The sequence below is a fragment of the Centrocercus urophasianus genome, unplaced genomic scaffold (genome assembly GCF_019232065.1).
Source record: "Centrocercus urophasianus isolate 14NV4802_14NV808 unplaced genomic scaffold, USGS_Curo_1.0 seq_18, whole genome shotgun sequence".
NCBI classification, from domain to species: Eukaryota; Metazoa; Chordata; class Aves; order Galliformes; family Phasianidae; genus Centrocercus; species Centrocercus urophasianus.
Window position 1 is genome coordinate 5707511 of NW_024884733.1, and position 18194 is coordinate 5725704.

The 18194-nt window shown below is 41.2% G+C and overlaps 1 protein-coding gene across 14 annotated transcripts in view; it reads left to right on the forward strand.

Annotated features, from left to right (window-relative positions):
* PRRC2C (proline rich coiled-coil 2C) overlaps window positions 1-18194 on the forward strand; it is a 69179-nt gene that overhangs the window by 30382 nt on the left and 20603 nt on the right. For 9 of the 14 annotated variants that reach the window (XM_042818986.1, XM_042818998.1, XM_042818991.1 and 6 more), the window contains exons 15-24: window positions 897-1110; window positions 1891-4251; window positions 4971-5060; window positions 5429-5637; window positions 6028-6182; window positions 6436-6766; window positions 7259-7344; window positions 8082-8270; window positions 12005-12256; window positions 17286-17372. In XM_042818986.1, the coding sequence (XP_042674920.1) occupies window positions 897-1110; window positions 1891-4251; window positions 4971-5060; window positions 5429-5637; window positions 6028-6182; window positions 6436-6766; window positions 7259-7344; window positions 8082-8270; window positions 12005-12256; window positions 17286-17372 (3974 nt within the window). The remainder of the gene's footprint in view (window positions 1-896; window positions 1111-1890; window positions 4252-4970; window positions 5061-5428; window positions 5638-6027; window positions 6183-6435; window positions 6767-7258; window positions 7345-8081; window positions 8271-12004; window positions 12257-17285; window positions 17373-18194) is intronic. The other 5 variants (XM_042818994.1, XM_042818996.1, XM_042819000.1 and 2 more) reach the window with 2 other exon arrangements.

Genomic DNA, 18194 nt, shown 5'->3' on the forward strand with positions numbered 1-18194 from the left:
CAATATATATCTTGTCTACATAGTAAAATCAGAGCTTTCTCCTGTATCACAGGCAAGTTACTGATAGCAACACTGTATTCAAAATGTCAACATAAGCCTTACTTGCTTACAGTTATCATAGTTGGCATGAGTTAGATTGTTATGCTATAAAAACAGTATATTTATGGTTCATCTTCCATAATGTATTAGCTCTTGGTATTACTTCAATTATTTTAAATAAAAAATGAGATGTTGTTTTTATCTTACATACTAACATCTCTGGAGTCTTGTTCAATTCCTGTTTTCAAGTTCTTGGCACTAAAAAGTCCTTTTAAACTTTTGGAATAGCTATTTGATTTGAGAGTAGAAAAGCTGATGTGCATAAATAACACCAGACTGGCAGATAACGTAGTGGGAAGACCACTGAGCAGAAGGAGCAGGACACAGGGGAATGCATCTCTCAAAAGGAATGTAGAGACTGAATTGAGGAATTGGTAACCTAAGCAAAACTAATGATAACCATAGTGCTGCTTTTAAAATGTTTACAAAATAGGACCTAGAGTCTTAATAACAGTGCCAAGGACCACCTTGTATGTACATTCATCTTGCTTTTTGCCATTCATATCTTAGAGCAGAATCTTCATTCTCACGCTTGCAGGTTTACAGGCCTTGTTCTTTTGTTACGGTGGAAACAGACAGCTTTTGCTTTTGTTGGTACTGAGGGCACTGGTGGTGGATATGACTTAATCATTTTGGGGTCAATTGACAGTGAAGAGACATTTGGTTCCAGTAAGAGAAGGTACAGAGGAAATGTAGGAGGACAGAGAAAAGGGCTTTTTTGGACCTGCTGATATACTTTGTATTTCATGAGCTAAGTCTCTTTGCTAATTCAGCTGTTGAACTTGAACTTGTAACAGGAATTATGCCTCCCAAACCACTGATGAGAAGAGACCAGCTGGAAGGATCAGCAACCAGCTCAGATTCATTTGAACATATAGCTCGCTCAGCAAGAGAGCATGCTGTTCCTTTGTCAGAGCCCCGCATAATGTGGGGGTCAGATCCATACCCCCACGCGGAACCTCAGCAAGCTAGTTCTCCTCCCAAAGTGTTAGAAGAGCCTGACAGTTTGAGGTAAGCCTGAGTTACGTACCCTTTCATGCCTGTCACTACTGAGCCAAACCTGCTTACACATTCAGCTCTGTAATTTGTATTGTAAAAGATAGTTTAAACTGTAAATTCAGACAAAGTTAACGCTGCTTTTCACACGAAACTTTAAAAGGAGTTGTGACTGGAGGGAACGTACTTGGCACTGTTGTATAAACAAGACATGCCTGCTGCACAGTAGGGCATAGAAAAACAATTTACCCATTGTTTAGGATCCTTAACCTGATTTGATGAATGGTGACTGTGATAATACTACGAATTTTCAGTTTTCTAGAACGTTGCTGCAGGGTTGTATACTATCCTTCATCTGCTCTCCATCTTCCCCATATTAGTGAGCTTCTGCCTGGTGCACATCGGTTGCAGAAGTGATGTGTATAAACAAGCAGTATAAACTAAGATAGTTGCCTTGGGCTTCTTTAAAGTACCCCTCCCCCGTTTTTTTTTTTCCTGTAGCATTTCCTGTGTCATACCTGCTGACAGCCTGCTAACCTGAAGGTTCTGATTAAAATGCACATATAGCCATTAATGTGAATGGACTCCTAAAACAGATTGTACACTGGACACTGAATTTTTAACCAAAGTGGCATAAAATAAATACCTATAAAACTGGCAGCCACTTTGAAAATTGATACATTGTTTCCTGAATCTGACAGAAATCCTTCGTACAAACAGAAAGTCATTCAAGTAAATATCTATGAATGAGAACTTTATCCCTCCCCCATAATATTCTTAATTGTTGTTTCTTAGATCTGAGGCACACTTGGAGCAAGAACGGGTTGCTGTTCCCGCTGCAGCTTATCCTGTAGAACACAACCAGCTGGACTCTCATCCAAAGCCAGACTTTTTCAGAGAACCAGGAGAGGTGGAAGTGCAAAAGTTCCCAAGCAGGCCTTTGGAAGATGCCCAACCTCTCCAAACTGACACATCTAACACTAAAGTTAATTTTGAAGGAATTGATGAGAATGTTTCACGCAGCTCTGCAGAAGAACTCATGCCTGTTGGGGAAAGTCATTCTTCATTAAAGAGAAGCATTTCCCACGGCTCAAGTCATTCTCTAAAATCAGAAGAACAGAGGATCGAGACAACAGCAAATATCTCTAAAATAAGCAGGCCTGTTGAGTCAAAGGAGACAATTGAGAGAATTGAGATTAAGCCAAAAAAAGAAGTTTTGATCAATAATAGAACATCTGAAGGACCTAAACTTGAGAAAACATTTAAACCTAAGTCTGAAACAAGGTGGGGTCCTAGGCCTGGTTATGGCAGGAGAGAGGAAGGCAGTGATAGACCAATAAGAAGATCAGGTCCTATTAAAAAACCTGTGCTTAGAGATATGAAAGAAGAGCGTGAACAGAGAGAAGAGCGTGAACAGAGGAAGGAGAAGGAAGGAGAAAAGATAGGTAGTGAAAAACCAACCAAGGCTGAAAAAAGCGACAAAAAGGAAGTACCGCAAGGGCCAGTGCCTCAGACTGAGCCAGAGACATCCACCTCTAGCAGTGCTCTTCTAGCTAAGAAGGTAGTCCAGGATGCTGCTCCAACACCAGCGAGCCCAGAGAGCACTCAGACTGAGACTGCAGCTAAAGTTCCAGTTCAGCCACCCACTCCTCCAGTCTTGCAGCAGTTACCAGCTGCACAGCCCGCTGTTCCACAGCTTCCCCCTGCAATACTGCAGCAACCACCAACTCAGCCTGTAGCGCAGCAGCAGCCACAAGCACAGCAGCCAGTTACCACAGTGAAGGAAGAAAAGCAGACGGAGAAGGTAGTTAACAAAGAAGTTATAGAGAAACCACGCTTAGAAACCAGACCAGTAAAAAGAGAGCCTGGCTTACCACCTAGGACATACTGGAAAGAGGCGAGGGACAGAGACTGGTTCCCAGATCAAGGGTACAGAGGCAGAGGTCGTGGGGAGTATTATTCTAGAGGTCGTAGCTACAGGGGTTCTTACGGAGGACGTGGTCGGGGCAGTAGGGGCCATAACAGGGAGTATCCACACTACAGAGATACTAAGCCTAGAACAGAGCATGTGCCTTCTGGGCCTGTTAGACAAAGGGAAGAGAGTGAAACTCGCAGTGAGAGTTCAGACTTTGAAGTGATTCCAAAACGACGACGACAGCATGGTTCGGAGACTGATTCTGACAGCGAGGTCCATGAAAGTGCAAGTGACACTCTGCTTTCAGACAAAGACAGTCTCATCAAAGGCAAACACCCAAAAAGAGAAGAGAGAGCTGATGGCAAGAAACCTACAAAGCCGCTGTCATTCAAACCTGAAAACAATATCAGAGTGGACAACAGATCTCTGGAAAAAACATATATGAGAGATGATGAGAATAAACCTAAACCAGGGTTTCTTCCTAAAGGAGAGCCTTCCAGACGAGGTAGAGGGGGAATGTACAGACGTGGTGGAAGGGATCCTGGTGGGCGCCCTCCACGACCATCCACAATAAGGAGGCCAGCTTACAGAGACAATCAGTGGAACCCCAGGCAAGCAGAGATTATTAAACCAGAAGATGGGGAGCCGCCAAGGAGAAATGAGCACTATGGTCCTATACCAGTTGATAAAAGACCTCCAAAATTTGAGAGGAAGTTTGATCCAACGAGAGAGAGACCACGAAGACAAAGGCCTGCTCGGCCTCCAAGGCAAGATAAGCCACCACGCTTCAGGCGCCTAAAAGAGAGAGAGGCTGCATCAAAGATAAATGAGGCAGTAACTGGCTCATCAACTGCTGCTGCAGTCACTAATGCAGTTACTGAGCCCTCCAATACTGCTCTGGATGTTTCAGGAAGTAAGACACCAGACTTGTCCAATCAGAATTCTTCAGACCAGGCAAATGAGGAGTGGGAAACAGCCTCAGAAAGCAGCGATTTTAATGAGAGGCGTGAGAGGGATGAGAAGAAAACAGCAGATATAGCAGCTCAGGTGGCTGCAAAAGCAGGAGAAAACACTGGAGTTCCAAAAAGGGAAATAGCCAAGAGAAGTTTCTCTAGTCAGAGGCCTGGAATAGACCGTCAGAACAGACGTGGTAACAGTGGGCCAGCCAAACCAGGGAGGACCTTCTCAGGGCCTAGGAGTGAGAGGCGCAGTGGTCCTCCGCCCAGAAGTGGAAAAAGAGGGTGAGTACCAGCTTCGGTTAGGAGGCAGGCATAGCTGTGGTCATGCGTTGTCCTGTTGTGGTTCAAAGTCATTAATAATTGCTTTAGATTTGTTGTGACTGGTAGACAAGTGCAAGGTAACCACATGCACCAATATCTCTGTGCTTTCTGGTTTTTTGGTTTGTGTGTATAATCCAGAAAATTGACTGAATTGCACAGTATTCTTACATGTATGCATAGTGTTAATTAGCCTAATTAAAAAAAAAATGATGCATTTTCTCAGTCGGGTATGTTTTCCAAGATCTGGGTGCAAACTGAAGGCTTAATGTGAATGCTTTTGCAGTTTAATACATACATAGCTGCATTTCATTTGACCTATTGTATTTTTAGGTTAATTGTCTAACAGAAAAGCATGCTGAGACATGCTTGCCACTGAGAATAAATTTTGTTTCTCTATATGTTAAATTTGATTAGAATTTGATAATTATCTAGTGTTACTGTTTTCCCACTGTTTTGTAGCCACAGTGCACAGTAATTAATAGGTGGGAAGCAGAGCAAGTCATTTTTTCTTCATCGATTTCCTACCTTTCTTGTTCTTGTAGGTTGCTGTATATTAACTTCACATTTTGCTTGGACTTAAAGACTTAAATTCAGTGCTCTAATCTCTGAATTAAAAATACTAAGGCTTTCTTTGATAAGTCAGTTAAATATGATTTTGAAACGAAGGCTGGGTTTTCCAGGTTCCACAGCAAAGCCAGAATGTTTCAAGTCTCTGACTCTGATGGCTGCAGAGAGCTTCTGGCAAGGGAGCCTGTGAAACATTTCATACTGTAAGCTTCCATTTTTGTGTGTGCTTGTTTGTTTCTCTGCAGAACGCTTTACTAGAGTTTTGAACTGCGAACCTGTTGAGTTGTGGTGTGTCTAACTACGTAGAGTGAGGCAGAGTTCATCTTAAAATCACGCACTTCTTTTTTTCCTATGAATACTTCTGACAGCAGTGCATTGGATGTGTTACCAAAACAGCTTTTTCTGTTCAGTTTCTGCTCACTGAGGAGCTGAAAGTAAATGTCTGGAGCCTACCAAGAAGTTGCACATTAAACTCTCTCGACCCTATAATGTGATTTGCATTTTGCTAGCTTCTTCTTTCCTAAGCTCTGTGGATGTTAATTTCCTTAATATAATTTTTTTTCTAATATAGGCCATTTGAAGACCAGACAGCAAGCGTGCCTGGTGTTGAGCCCAGCAACAACAACTCTTTGCATCAGGAAGAAGGAGGTGTTAATGCAGCAGGGCAGAAGAGTACCAAGGATGCAAGTGGCAAAAAGAGAGAAGAACCTAAAGCTGGTCCAAAAAAGCCTAAGGAAAAAGTGGATGCTTTGTCTCAATTTGATCTTAATAATTATGCAAGTATGTATTGATAAGATACCATGAGAACAAGAGCTTGTCACCCTTCAGCTTGTCTGGATAGATGTTCGATTGCTGGGTAGATGATAGACTGCAGGGTGTTTGAAAGCGTACAAAAGACGACGATTTTTTAAAATGCGTGAATAATTGTATATTTCAGGATTGCTACTTTTGTCATGCTTAATTAACTTTTTCACTTAATAAATATTCAGTCCTAGTTCACCAGCAATGCACTTAGCAAGCAAAGCCTCAGCTTTTATCAGGGCCCATCGTCTGTGTCTGCTTATTGGGAAATTGCTTCCACCTAAAGCAGTTCATTCTTAATGTATTTTGTTGTGCACTGCATCTGAAGCTGTTAAAACAGCAACGTTGGCACCTTTCCTATTTCAATAGGCGTTGTGATCATTGATGATCACCCTGAAGTGACAGTAGTTGAAGACTCTCAGTCTAACTTGAATGATGATGGCTTCACTGAAGTGGTGTCAAAGAAACAACAGAAACGCTTGCAAGATGAAGAGCGCAGAAAGAAGGAAGAGCAAACAGTGCAGGTACAAGACACAGCATTTGTACCTGGCATTTGTGGTGGGAAAAAGCTCCTTGCAGTACTGGGAATGTTATGAGGTCTGCAGTGTCTTCATTTCAGGAAGCTGTATTTTCACCTGTTAAATGTAACTAGATAGTTGTATTAATTTTGAGTTCGGAATTAGTAGGTTAAATTAACTTTCACTTAAACATCTTAGGATTCAGTATTTTCTGTTTAGGCTACCAGCTGCAAGAGTGAAAATTTACTTTCGCTTGCAGGTTTGGACCAAAAAAGGATCGAGTGAAAAAGGTCGAGGTCAAAATTCCAAACTTCCACCCAGGTTTGCCAAAAAGCAGCAGCAGGCAGCAGCTGCAGCTGCGCAGCAGGCACAAGCTCAGGCACAGACTCCGTGTGCAGCACAGACTCCAGGTCAGCCACCAGCTTCTGTTCAGCCTCAAAATCAGGCTGCAGGAGGGGCTGCAGCCAGCACAGAATTCACGGTATCAGGCAAAGTCTTGCAGAACGCCCAGGCTCACAATGGTCTGGGAACTGAACTATGGGAAAACAAGGTGCCTCCTACCGCAGTTCTGAATGACATCTCCAAAAAATGTAAGTACTGTTTTCTGGATTCTTTTTGTGCGTAAGAGGGGCAGGTATTGTAGTTAGAGAACACTGACTCTCAGCTCTTACATTTACACGTGCAAGTGTATTTTGCAAAGGGAATAGAGGGCAACAGTGTAATGTTTAAACCTATGAATACTTCAAAAGACTCAAAAGACTTCTGCAGTGTGACATTACTCAGTATTTTATGTTGTTAGCATAGTCTGTTTACGCAAAATAAGGATATTACTCCCTTCAGAAATCTGTTTTGTTGGGCTTGGTCAAGCTTCCAAATGTGATGATCAACCCTTTTAAAAACAGCTAAATATGAATCATATTGCTAACTCCTGGGTACACTAATAACTTCTGAACCAGAACTTGGTTAATGGACACATCTGTGGTCTAATTTTTCTCAATCAGTTGGTAGCTGTAGTCAAATGCATTTAGCAACTTAGGTTTTTTTGGTGGTGTTTTGCTTTTAACTCTCTCCTTACTTGTCAGTGGGACCTATTAGTCCACCTCAGCCGCCTTCAGTGAGTGCTTGGAACAAACCTTTGACATCTTTTGGATCAGCCACATCTCCAGAGGTAAGGATGAAGGGGAAAGAAGCTTACTCAAATTGTTTATTGTGAAGATTGGGTGCCGATTATTCAGGTGTGGCCATACATAAACTGGTGTGTGCAGAATTTCATGAGGTAGGGAGGTAGTACAGGATGATGCAGGCTAATGCTTTTATTAACTGCAAGACAGTTCTTTATGAATCAAATCTCAGATTTCACAGATTTTATTGGTAGCTGCTGTTCAGTGTATATTTTTAAGCTGAAATATTGTCTAGTTTGTGAATGCTTGTGTCCAGCTTAGTAATGCAGACAGAAATAGGATGCCTTCTCTTACGACACCATTTCGGATGGCATAAGGAGTTCTGTGAATCTTTTTAAGTCTTTGTTTTTTCTTGAATGCTAATTTTGAAGTTTCAGGAGAATAATATGAACTTGAATCTAGACTTTTTTAATATTGTATTTCTCTTTCCTTTTCAGTACCACATCTTTTTCACAATTTCATTTATACATTTCTTCACTACTACTACTTTCCTCCCCCCTGAGCTCTTTTAAGCAGTAGGAAGCTGAGAAGAAACCAGTGTGGTTTCATATGTTGTTTACTACTTGCAAGTTTATTGCAATCATGAATAATGCTTTTGCTGGCAGAAGGTAGAAGTATGCTTGTAGCATTCAACTTCCAGTATACTTTATGGTCTTTTATTAACTAATGGCAGTGTACTGATAGAAGTCTTTTGAAATGTGTTAAATGCTTGCTTTTTAAATAGGGAGCAAAGCCTGGGCAAGAAGGTGGAGTCGAGCTTGGTATAGAAACTATTCAGTTTGGAGCCCCTGCTTCCAGTGGTAGTGATAATGAAGTTGGCCCTGTACTTTCTGAGAAGTCGACTGACAAGCTACCAGAACCAAAAGAGCAAAGACAGAAACAGCCTCGGGCTGGACCCATCAAAGCACAAAAGGTAAAACATCATACTTTTAAAACTTGAAAAGAAAGATTAGTCAAAAAGATGTTGCAAATAATTGATTGAAAAATGGAATGCTAACTTAAATAGGACTAGACCTATAAAAATTGCATTCCACGTTTGTATTTCCTAAAATAATAACATAAGATAAAAAATAAGATGGGGAATTCGCTTGAAGAAGTGTAAGTACACAGCATCCTAAGGCAAGAGTTGATCCACTGACTCCATTTGGAGCAACAGATGTAGCTGCAATAAAGATGGAGTTGTGAATCTGTTAGCTTTGCTGGAGGAGTATGGATTTTGTAGGGTGTTTTTGTTTTTAATTTTTGTGTACACTTGTGCTTATTTTGCTCAGGTTGTCTTGAGGGCAGGCTATTTCTGTCTTACATCTCCGATTTCACTTCTTTCTGCGGCCGTGTCTGCCTTTCTCCCCCACACCGCTGTCTGTAGCCATTGACACATGGTGCCTTGCTTAGTTTTGTACCTAGGATTACCAAGAAATACATCAAGTTGCAGGGGAAGAAGTGTTTGGAGAAAAGGGAAGAATGTTAGAGCCCACTGATAAGAAGTCTCAAAAGAACAGACATCTAGAAGATTAACTTTTTTTTTTAATTAATCTGGGAAGAGTGAGTAGGTAATCAAACTTAATTAAAATACATTTCTCATTTTTCTCAGGAGATTTAGAGCTTCCAGTTAACCACAATCAGTTTGTACTTCCATTGTTACCTCTCACAAGGAGTCTGAATGACTACTGTCATTCAGATTACACTTAGTGATCTTTCAGGTTAATGGAACTTAATTTCCTGTTGTTTTCTCCTCCAGTGTGTACTTATCTCTGCATTGCTAGCACTCACTTGAAGGAAGAGGTAGCTCAGACAGATACGCTTTGCTCACAAGTTACTAAACCAGTTAATTCAGTTTCTCTTGTCTGAGATTTGGCAGCAGTCTTGATGTACTTAAAGCCCTTTTTGTATTTCTAGAACACAGGTGCTTTCTTTTTTTTTTTTCCAAAAAACTCTTGAAATCTAAAATTGCAGTTACATGCATTGTGAATTTATTGAGGCACTTAGTAACTCTGCTGCAGTTGATGGTTTTCATTGCAGAATATAAAACCCTTACAACAGAGAAGTGTACAGTAGCTAATCATGCTGGTGAGTCGTAGTAGCACAGCATGTTCAAGTGCCCCCAATGAAGTCATTTGGATATGAAACTCCTCCTAAAATTGTCCATTTTCCATGTAGAGATTTTTTTTTTTTTTTTCCTGCTTGGTTATAACTGAAGACTCCTGAAGGTTTTGTTGAAAGACATGTGCAACTAAATGGTAAACTCATTGGAGATGACCATTTTGATGAGCTTTTCTAAATGAGAGTTGCAATCCTTCAACCTTTCTGATGAAGAGGAGGAATGGGGAAAAAAAAAATCCTACACATCCCCCATCATGATGGTATGCACAATGAAGCCCAGATCATAGAATCACAAAGTTGGAAATGACCTACGAGATCATTTAGTCCAACAGTCTTCTCATTACCACTGCTACCACAAGCACTTAACCATATCTCCCAGCTCCTCATCCAGATGCCTCTTAAACACTGCCAGGGACAGTGATTACATCACCTCTCTGGGCAGCCATTCCAGTGCCTGACCACTCTCTGAGAGAAAAAGTTTTTCCTCTTGTCTAACCTAAACCTCCTCTGGTACAACTTGCGGCCATTTCCCTGGATCCTGTTTGTTGCCTGGGAGAAGAGGCCAAATTCCTCTTCACCACAACCTCCCTTGAGGAAAGTTGTAGAGTGCAATGAGGTCTCCCTTGAGCCTCCTCTTTTTCAGACTGAACAATCCCAGCTCCCTCAGCTGCTCCTTGTGCTCCATACCCCTCACCAGTTTTGTTGCCCTTCTCTGGACATGTTCCAGGATCTCAGTGTCTTTTCTGTAGTGAGGGGCCCAAAACTGAACACAGTACTCGAGGTGCGGCCTCACCAGTGCTGAGTAGAGGGGGATGATCACCTCCCTGCTCCCGCTGGCCACACTATTTCTAATGCAGGCCAGGATGCCGTTGGCCCTCTTGGCCACCTGGGCACACTGTCGGCTCATGTTCAGCTGAGCATCAATCAGCACCTCCAGGTCCCTTTCCTTTTCACAATCATCCAGCCACTCATCCCCAAGCCTGTAACGCTGCATGGTGTTGTTGCGGCCAAAGCGCAGGACCCGACGCTTGGCCTTGTTGAACCTCAGCCCAGAGATCCAGCTTATCTAAATCCCTCTGAAGGGCCTCCCTACCCTCAGGCAGATTGATACCACCTCCCAGCTTGGTGTCATCTGCAAATTTACTGAGTGTACACTCAATCCCCTCATCTAGGTCATCAGTGAAGATATTAAACAAGATGGGCCCCAGTACCGAGCCCTGGGGAACACCACTTGAAACAGGTTGCCAGCTGGACTTAACTCCATTCACCACTTACCCATTGGGCACAGCCCTCTAGCCAGTTTGTTACCTAAAGGAGTGTATACCTGTCCAGACCATGGGCAGCCAGTTTCCCCAGAAGAAGCCTGTGAGGGACTGTGTCAAAGGCTTTGCTGAAGTCTAGGTAGACTACATCAGTAGCCCTTCTGTCATCTACCAATCTGGTCACCCAGATATTAGCTTGTTCAATGTCTACGGGCAACGAGAGGACTGTAATTGAAACAAAGCCATTTAACCTCTCAGAATGTGACCTGAAATTGTCTGGAGGAACTTCTTCTGTTAATTATTACAAGAAAAGGTATTTAGGGTGAGGTGGGTTTGACGATCCTGATTGCTGTGTTGCAGAGCTTAGGCACTCGCTTCCAAGGTGCTTTTGTCTTTCCCTCTAAAGACATTTTCCAGTCTGTACTGGCCTCCTGAGGGTACTAAATACATTGGGAAAATTTCATCCCTCCCCAAAGGCATTTTAATACAAAAGGTCTTCGTCCATTTGTGAAACAGATGGTTCATGTTTGTAGAGACATACCATCAGCTTCTGGTTTTCCACTATCAAAGCTCAAGCAATAGGATATCAGAAACTGCCTTTAAAGAATTTTTGTGCTCTGTAGTAAGGTGGGCTGAGCCAGGAAGGATATGCTTCTTTAAACAGAACATTCATGTTCCCTGGGGCCTTCATTCTTTAATTCAGGTGTACAAAAAGGAACTGCTGAATTACAGCAGCTACTCCAGCCATAGTCTCCACAATATCTCCACAATATAAGGCAATGCATGAACGTGGTGGGTTTTTTTTTTTGTTTTTTTTTTCTGGATATCCTTTTCGTGCTCAGTCAGTAGGAAAAAAACGCTGCCAACACTGAGACATCAACATATGAAGGGAGTCCTTTTCTAGTTTTCTAATCTCCTGGAACCCTGTAAAATCAGAATTCTCTAAAAATTGGAACAAATTGTGTGGACATGAAGTCTTGTGGCTTCCTTACTTTTCTGTACTTATAAGAAAAGTCTGCTGTAGGTTTTAATTAGGTTTTATTTTAGCTGTACTTCATATGATATGTCTCACTTGGCAACAGTGTTTAAATTCTTAATGTCCAGAGTGGATGCATTTTAAATGCTTGCCACTAATTTAATCTTGATTGATTTACTTATTAGAAAATGCTTAGCTGTGAGGAAAGCTTTGTTAGATTTAAACAAACTTGTTCTAAGCATGTTAAATATTGTTTTATGGGTAAGCTGTGGGGGGGAAGACATAACTGACAAGTTAACACTAACTTAGCTTCCAGACTTGAGTCCAGTAGAAAACAAAGAGTATAAACCCGGTCCTATTGGGAAAGAGCGTTCTTTAAAGAACAGGAAAGTGAAGGATGCCCAACAGGGAGAGCCTGAGGGACAGGAAAAGTCATCTCCCACCTCTGTGAGAAGTCCAGAACCTGTCACTGCAAAGGAAACCAAAGCGACAAGTGAACTGAGTACGGAAATAGGAACAATGATATCTGTGTCTGCTCCAGAGTTCGGAACAAGCACAAAGGTAAGAAAAATGTTGAAATATTATAGAGCACTGTATATAAAATAATGCCACAGTGATGTGATTAAATTTTGTTGCCTGCTGGTTGTAGTGATCTGGACAGCAGAGCTTGCTGATTAGCAGATTTGAAACAAATGGTTACTGCTTGAACTTAAATAGTTCTCTGGAAGTGGTATGGAGATGTGCTGTCACAGTCATTGCAGAGATCAGCTTGGAAAGTTGTAAAGTCTTCCACTGCCTTATGAGCGTGAGAACTATTCAGAGCCTTTACTTTTTGTGGAGAGTGGCACTAGAGCTTGATACAGATTGTGTGAACTCATGTCTTGAATGTGTTTCTGGTATACACAAGATGAGAGCTTGACTTTCAACAGAAAGCTACAGAAAAGGAGCATGCCCAGTGGTTGTTTGAGAGCATGGATGTCCTGAAGCTGTGAGTTAAGTGTTCTGAGAAGGGTGAAGGGGGGGAGTGGAGTTGAAATCTCTAAGCTAGGAAGATGCTAAAGCATTGCATAAGGCTCAGTCAGTTTACCTAAAGGTTCTGTGTGTCAGGCTTGGGATATACTCAAGGTACATTCACTTGCAGAATTCAGGACTCATTGCAGTTGTCAGCAAGGAACTCCCTTGCCTTCCAGTGAGATGGTGACTTACTGTTAGCCTTCACTGGTCTGTAGCTTAGTTCTTGGCTGTTATGTGCCAAAAGCACTGAATCATTGAAAAACACCCATGGACAGACTCTCCTGTTTGCATAATGGCCCATGTGGGGGCTGTCTTTTCTGTCAGTTACATGTCTAAGGCAAGAACTGTGAGTGTTCTTAAATGGAGAGAAGCTATGCAGGATTGAGTTGGTACTAGTTCAATAGTTACACCTGCTTTGATAATTGGAAAGTTTGCAAAACAGTTCTGTGAGTTTAGACTCAAGTTTGTTGCGTGCTGTCTCAATCTGTCTTTCTAATCTTAAGCAGAAACATTCTGACACCTCTCAGGAAAGCCGTTCATCTGCAGCAGTTTCACTAATAGTTGAAGAATCTGAAATGCAGATCAGTTTTTTTGTTTAAGCCTGTTGCTGGGGTGGTGGGGAGCAGTCCTAGCAGGTACTTGTCAAGCTATCATACAAGCAGAAGATGCTGTTGTGATGAAATCTTGTTGCAGAGCAAATGTTAAGGGAGAAATGGTTCCCAGCTGTTAGCTGCAAATTTGATTTTGAGTGGAATGACAAATGTGTGAAAATAAAGTACTGGGATTTTTCATCCTTCCTAGCAGTTTTCGTCTTTGGTAGTAGATGTGAATGGTTTGTGTTGACACCAGAACTGAACGAGGTGCTCTTCTTTTGTGCACAGAATCAGAAGTGCAGAACCATAAACATCAACCTGTTCAAGTGTTTGCTAAGGAGGCTGTTCTTTGTGTGCCATGTACTTTCTGACCATCTCTCAAACTTCTTTGACTTGCACTCAAGGAGAAACTCCTAATCCTGTAGAGTAGACATCTTTGATCACTGGACTAACTTGCTGGTAGCTCTGCTGAAGTAAATTGGTACCATGTATACACGTATTTTAAAAGAATGAGATCTTCAAAAGGGAAGTCTGTATTTTGTGCCTTTCTGGCCCTAGTTAAAAACAGGTTGCCTGTGTTCTTTGAACTACCACATTATTGAAGTGCCAAACCTCTTCTAAAGGGAAGATCAAATTGAAAGGAAAATGGAAAGTCTGTGCTGGACATGCCAATTTCCAACAATTTCTTCATTGTTTGAAGTGGCTTCTTTTAGAAGCATTTAATGTATGGTGTAAATAGGCCTTAAAACACCTTCAGCAGTTCCAGATTTGCTTTTGAATTCCTTTGTCACGTAGAGTTCCATGGGCATCAGTAGTAAGTTTTCTAGGGAACAAGCAGTCATATTTTGTATTAACTTCTATGGAAATTGAATCAAGAGCCTACAGATCTATCAGGGAAGATAAATTTCACCTGGACTGCACAGAAATAAACCAGTCTTGGTACTTCTGAAATGGTTTTAAATACTTACTGTCCTAGTCTTGGGGTTCCTGTGCTGGTTGGTATTGCAGCTGCTTTTTCCTGTCTGTAACATTGTCTTTGCTCATTAATGAGGAAAGAAGCCATGTCATTTTTAATCTGTTGTTCGAATGTCAGATGTTTAATTTTTAGCACACTAAAATTATTTCTTTGAACACTGCCATCCTTTTTGGGAAACTACTGCTCAGGTTGCAGCAAGGTGTACTTCCTTCAGTGTATTTGTTGATTTGAATGTTTATGAAAGTCAAGCTTAGCTGTCTTTCCTCAAAAGCAGAGACTTTGTAGAAGTATCCCATCCATACCAGAACAAGCCCTTTAATAAGATCATATATATTTAATCAGACAGGACTGTTCTGCCTCAAACTGTGAATGTCGATCACCTTGTACTGATGAGCTGTTTATCAGGAATGTATCGCTGTGATGTTCTGAAGCACTTTCAGCTGTTTCTCTTGAGTTTGGTAGTATTTTTGGAGTGAAAAGCAATTTCTTGCGTAAGTCTCTGAATCAGGTAGGACGTCTTTAGCTTTCTTCCATTTGAACACCTCCAAGTAAAGTTTGGAAGCTTTCTGATCACAGCGGTGATCAGTACCTGGAAATGGCAACAAAGCTTTGGATGAACGGGTGATAAAAGCGGTACGTTGCAGAGGTGATATCAAAAAGGAGGCATGCTTTATATAGAAGTAATTTCTGAAATGGTTCAGTATTGACAAGCACTCTGGTTTGAATTAATTCCGTATCTCAGGAATAAATCAAACGTTCAGCATGTTAATTATTTGAGGGCCCTTGCTCCTTTGCAGTAGCTAGGTGAGCTCTGAGGTCTGCTGTATCCTTCTGTTCATAAAGTCACTTTAGGTTTTGTGAGCTCTTTTGAGCAAATTTAGTTGTAAAAAGGTAACCTGTTTTTTGTTCAGATGTAAATACCCTGTAGATAACTTCAGTACCTACTGCTGATGCTATTATTACAGTTATTAATTTATAGCAAAGCATTCAGTTGGTTTATTCACTAAAACAGTTGTTCAGAAGATTCACTGTAATTGAACTACAAAAGCATATGGTATCTGTATGTAAAAGACTCCTAGACTTTTTCCTATCAGTAAATGAAAGGTGATGGTTAACCAACCCATGATATCATCAGTGCTGTTCTTACAACTAAAGTACTGTTTTCTCTGCACGTTTAGCACGTAACTTATTTTTATAGGGCTGTTCAGCATTGCACACCCACTTCTGAGGGCACCACAGTGGATGTGTTAGGGCTTTTTGTTTTACATTCTCTTGGGAGTTAAGAATTTCTATGCTGCAAAATTATCCAAAGTTGGGAAGATAGCAAAAACTTTGATTTAATTTCTTTTGTGACGAGCTGTAGTGCTGAGACCATGTAAAACTCAGGTCTTAGCCTTGAAGGCGTTTTGGTAATGTTACCTTTAAAACTTCCTGTGATAAAGGATCTTATGTGATAAAGCATCTTTAAAAAACAAGGAGCCATTCAGTTACACTTCATTAAAAGGATCTTGTGATTAAAGCAGCTTTGTGTGCTTGCTTTGTTCTACATATGTAACCTATATCCTGTGTAAGATTATATGAGATTGTATTATATCCCACCAGTTCAACAAGTGAGGAGAAGAACTACGTGGTGAAGCAGGTTCTTTCTGTCTCCATCGTAAATTCATGTGTGCACATCCTAGCCCGTATAGTATAGGGCTCTTTGTCCTGATCTTTTACCAAAATAAGCTTATCCTTAAGGATGGCTCTTTGTCACTTGCTGATTAGTATCTTAATGCTTCAATTAATATCTTAGGAGACACTGTCACAGACTTTAGCAGTGAATTCAATATATAGTTTTTCATAGTTTATCATCATACTGGTTGAGTATGGCTGAATTAAACAAGTATCATCTCTTTGGTGCTTTCAGAGGCATTGCGTTGGCAAGTCCAAACACTTGTCAACAGCTAATTTATGCTTCAGTTACTTCTTGGTGTTTGGTTCTGTAAAAATGGTGGAACCTATTCTGGGCTTTCAGTATTTGCTAGCGAATTAATGAATCTTGGCTAATTTGGGAGTGTTTGGTCACACCATTTATCTGATAGTCTTAAAACAGTTCTTACACCACTTGTTTGTCTGGAATACACTCAGATTTAAACATCCAGTGAGGAAGACTAAAAACAATGCTAAATTTTGTTTCAGAGAGGTGCCAGTCCCTTTTTGTTCGTTGTAGGTCATTCTCTAGAGAGCTGGCAGTGCCATCAATTACATGTTTTCAGCGGGGAGCTTAGACCCACAGCCGCAGTAGTCACTGACTGCAGTTAAGTCCATGAGAGTGAGTTTGATTCATGGAGCGTGTTGTGGCTTACCTAACTGTGAGGATAAATGAGCTACAAGAAAAGCCTTTGGGTGGGCTTGCGCTTCCAGCCCTTTTATTTCTTGATGTTACTGCCCAGTGCAGAAATTAGGAAGCAAACATGAGCTGTCCAGAGGCACTAAGTTTAAGACGGGACTTAAGGAAAATTGTTCTGTCTTTTTTTTAACTGGAAGGCCTTGCTTGTTACAGATCTACCCAAGGTATTCCTGCTTGTTTAAAGCTACAGGAAGGTTTCAGCTAATGTGATTTCACTTTTTGAATGAATTGGACAAAAACTGCCTACAAACAGCTAAAGCATCTTGAGTGACCAATGAGTGCCTCTGCCCCCACAGCTGTGTGTTCAATGCCCAGACGTGACATCACTCTGTATCCTTGCTTTAAAGACTGTATTTTGACTTGTCTCAAGTCATGCTTCTGAGATCATGGGACAAACTGTAGTCTACCCAAAATAGTTCTTCAATAGCAGTTCAGCAACAAGGATTGCTGAACAAGGATGTGCCTTCCAAGAAAAAAAATATATCTTTGGGAGATCAAATTCTAACCTGCTGAATGGTGAGGTTTCTTCCTGTGGAAAGGCTGACCTTTTTCCAAGAAACTTAAAATTGGATTTAGGTAAGGGAGATATTTTAATGGAATTATTTTTCTTCACAGGAGTCTGTAACAGACTACACTACACCTTCTCATCCTAACACAGTGGCTACTAGCAGTACAAAAATGGAGGAGACTTTGGTGACGAACGTAAGTCTATTGCAGTGAATCGACTTTGAAGACAAGAAAATTTTTCACACTTCCTTAAAGCACAAAATACTGCCTTCAGTTAACAAGTCACTAGAGTTTCTTCATGTTGACTAGCTGCACTACCCAGTGATCTTCCTCTGAAGGACAGTTGTTGTTTCAATTAGTGTCTGTTCTGGAATTCTTCAGATATTTCCTTGTTTTTCAATGACCTGCAGAGCAGACTAAGTGTGGAAATGTTTCTAGGGACAATTCTAAAATATGCAAAGAAAAGTATAATGAATGCACTCTCAGCAGTAGCTGGGCTTTGAACCTGGTGCAAAGGTCTGTAGGTTTGAAGAAAGGCTTCTAAAAAGAAAGCGGTTTTGAACTGTAGCCTGAAATCGGTGACCATATGCAAAGAGAGCAGCTTAATGGCTTTTGAAAGCGTGCAGCAGGATTTCATGTATTCAGTAGAGATGTAATGTCTGCAGTCCTCACAAAGCCAGTGATTCTGATTGTGTGTGTGGTGTTCTGATTGAGAAGACCAACTGGATTATGTTGTGGAGTCAAGTTTGTCTCGAGTTTGCTGGGATACCGGGTTGGAAACATGGATCTTGTTATTTTTGTTTGAGTAGCAGAAGTATAATTAGCTCAGTGTTCAGTCACTTGCTGGTTGGGGGAGGGAAGAATTCATGCAGTAGTGTCTCAGGTTTTTGCTGATGTCTCGTGAAATGCTTTTCAGCTTACTGCAGCATCCTTTAATGCAGTTTTGAAGCAATATTGGCTAAGCTTACTCTTCTGTTGGATTTTCTGGTGTTGTTGTGGTTTGTGCCTTTGGTGGTT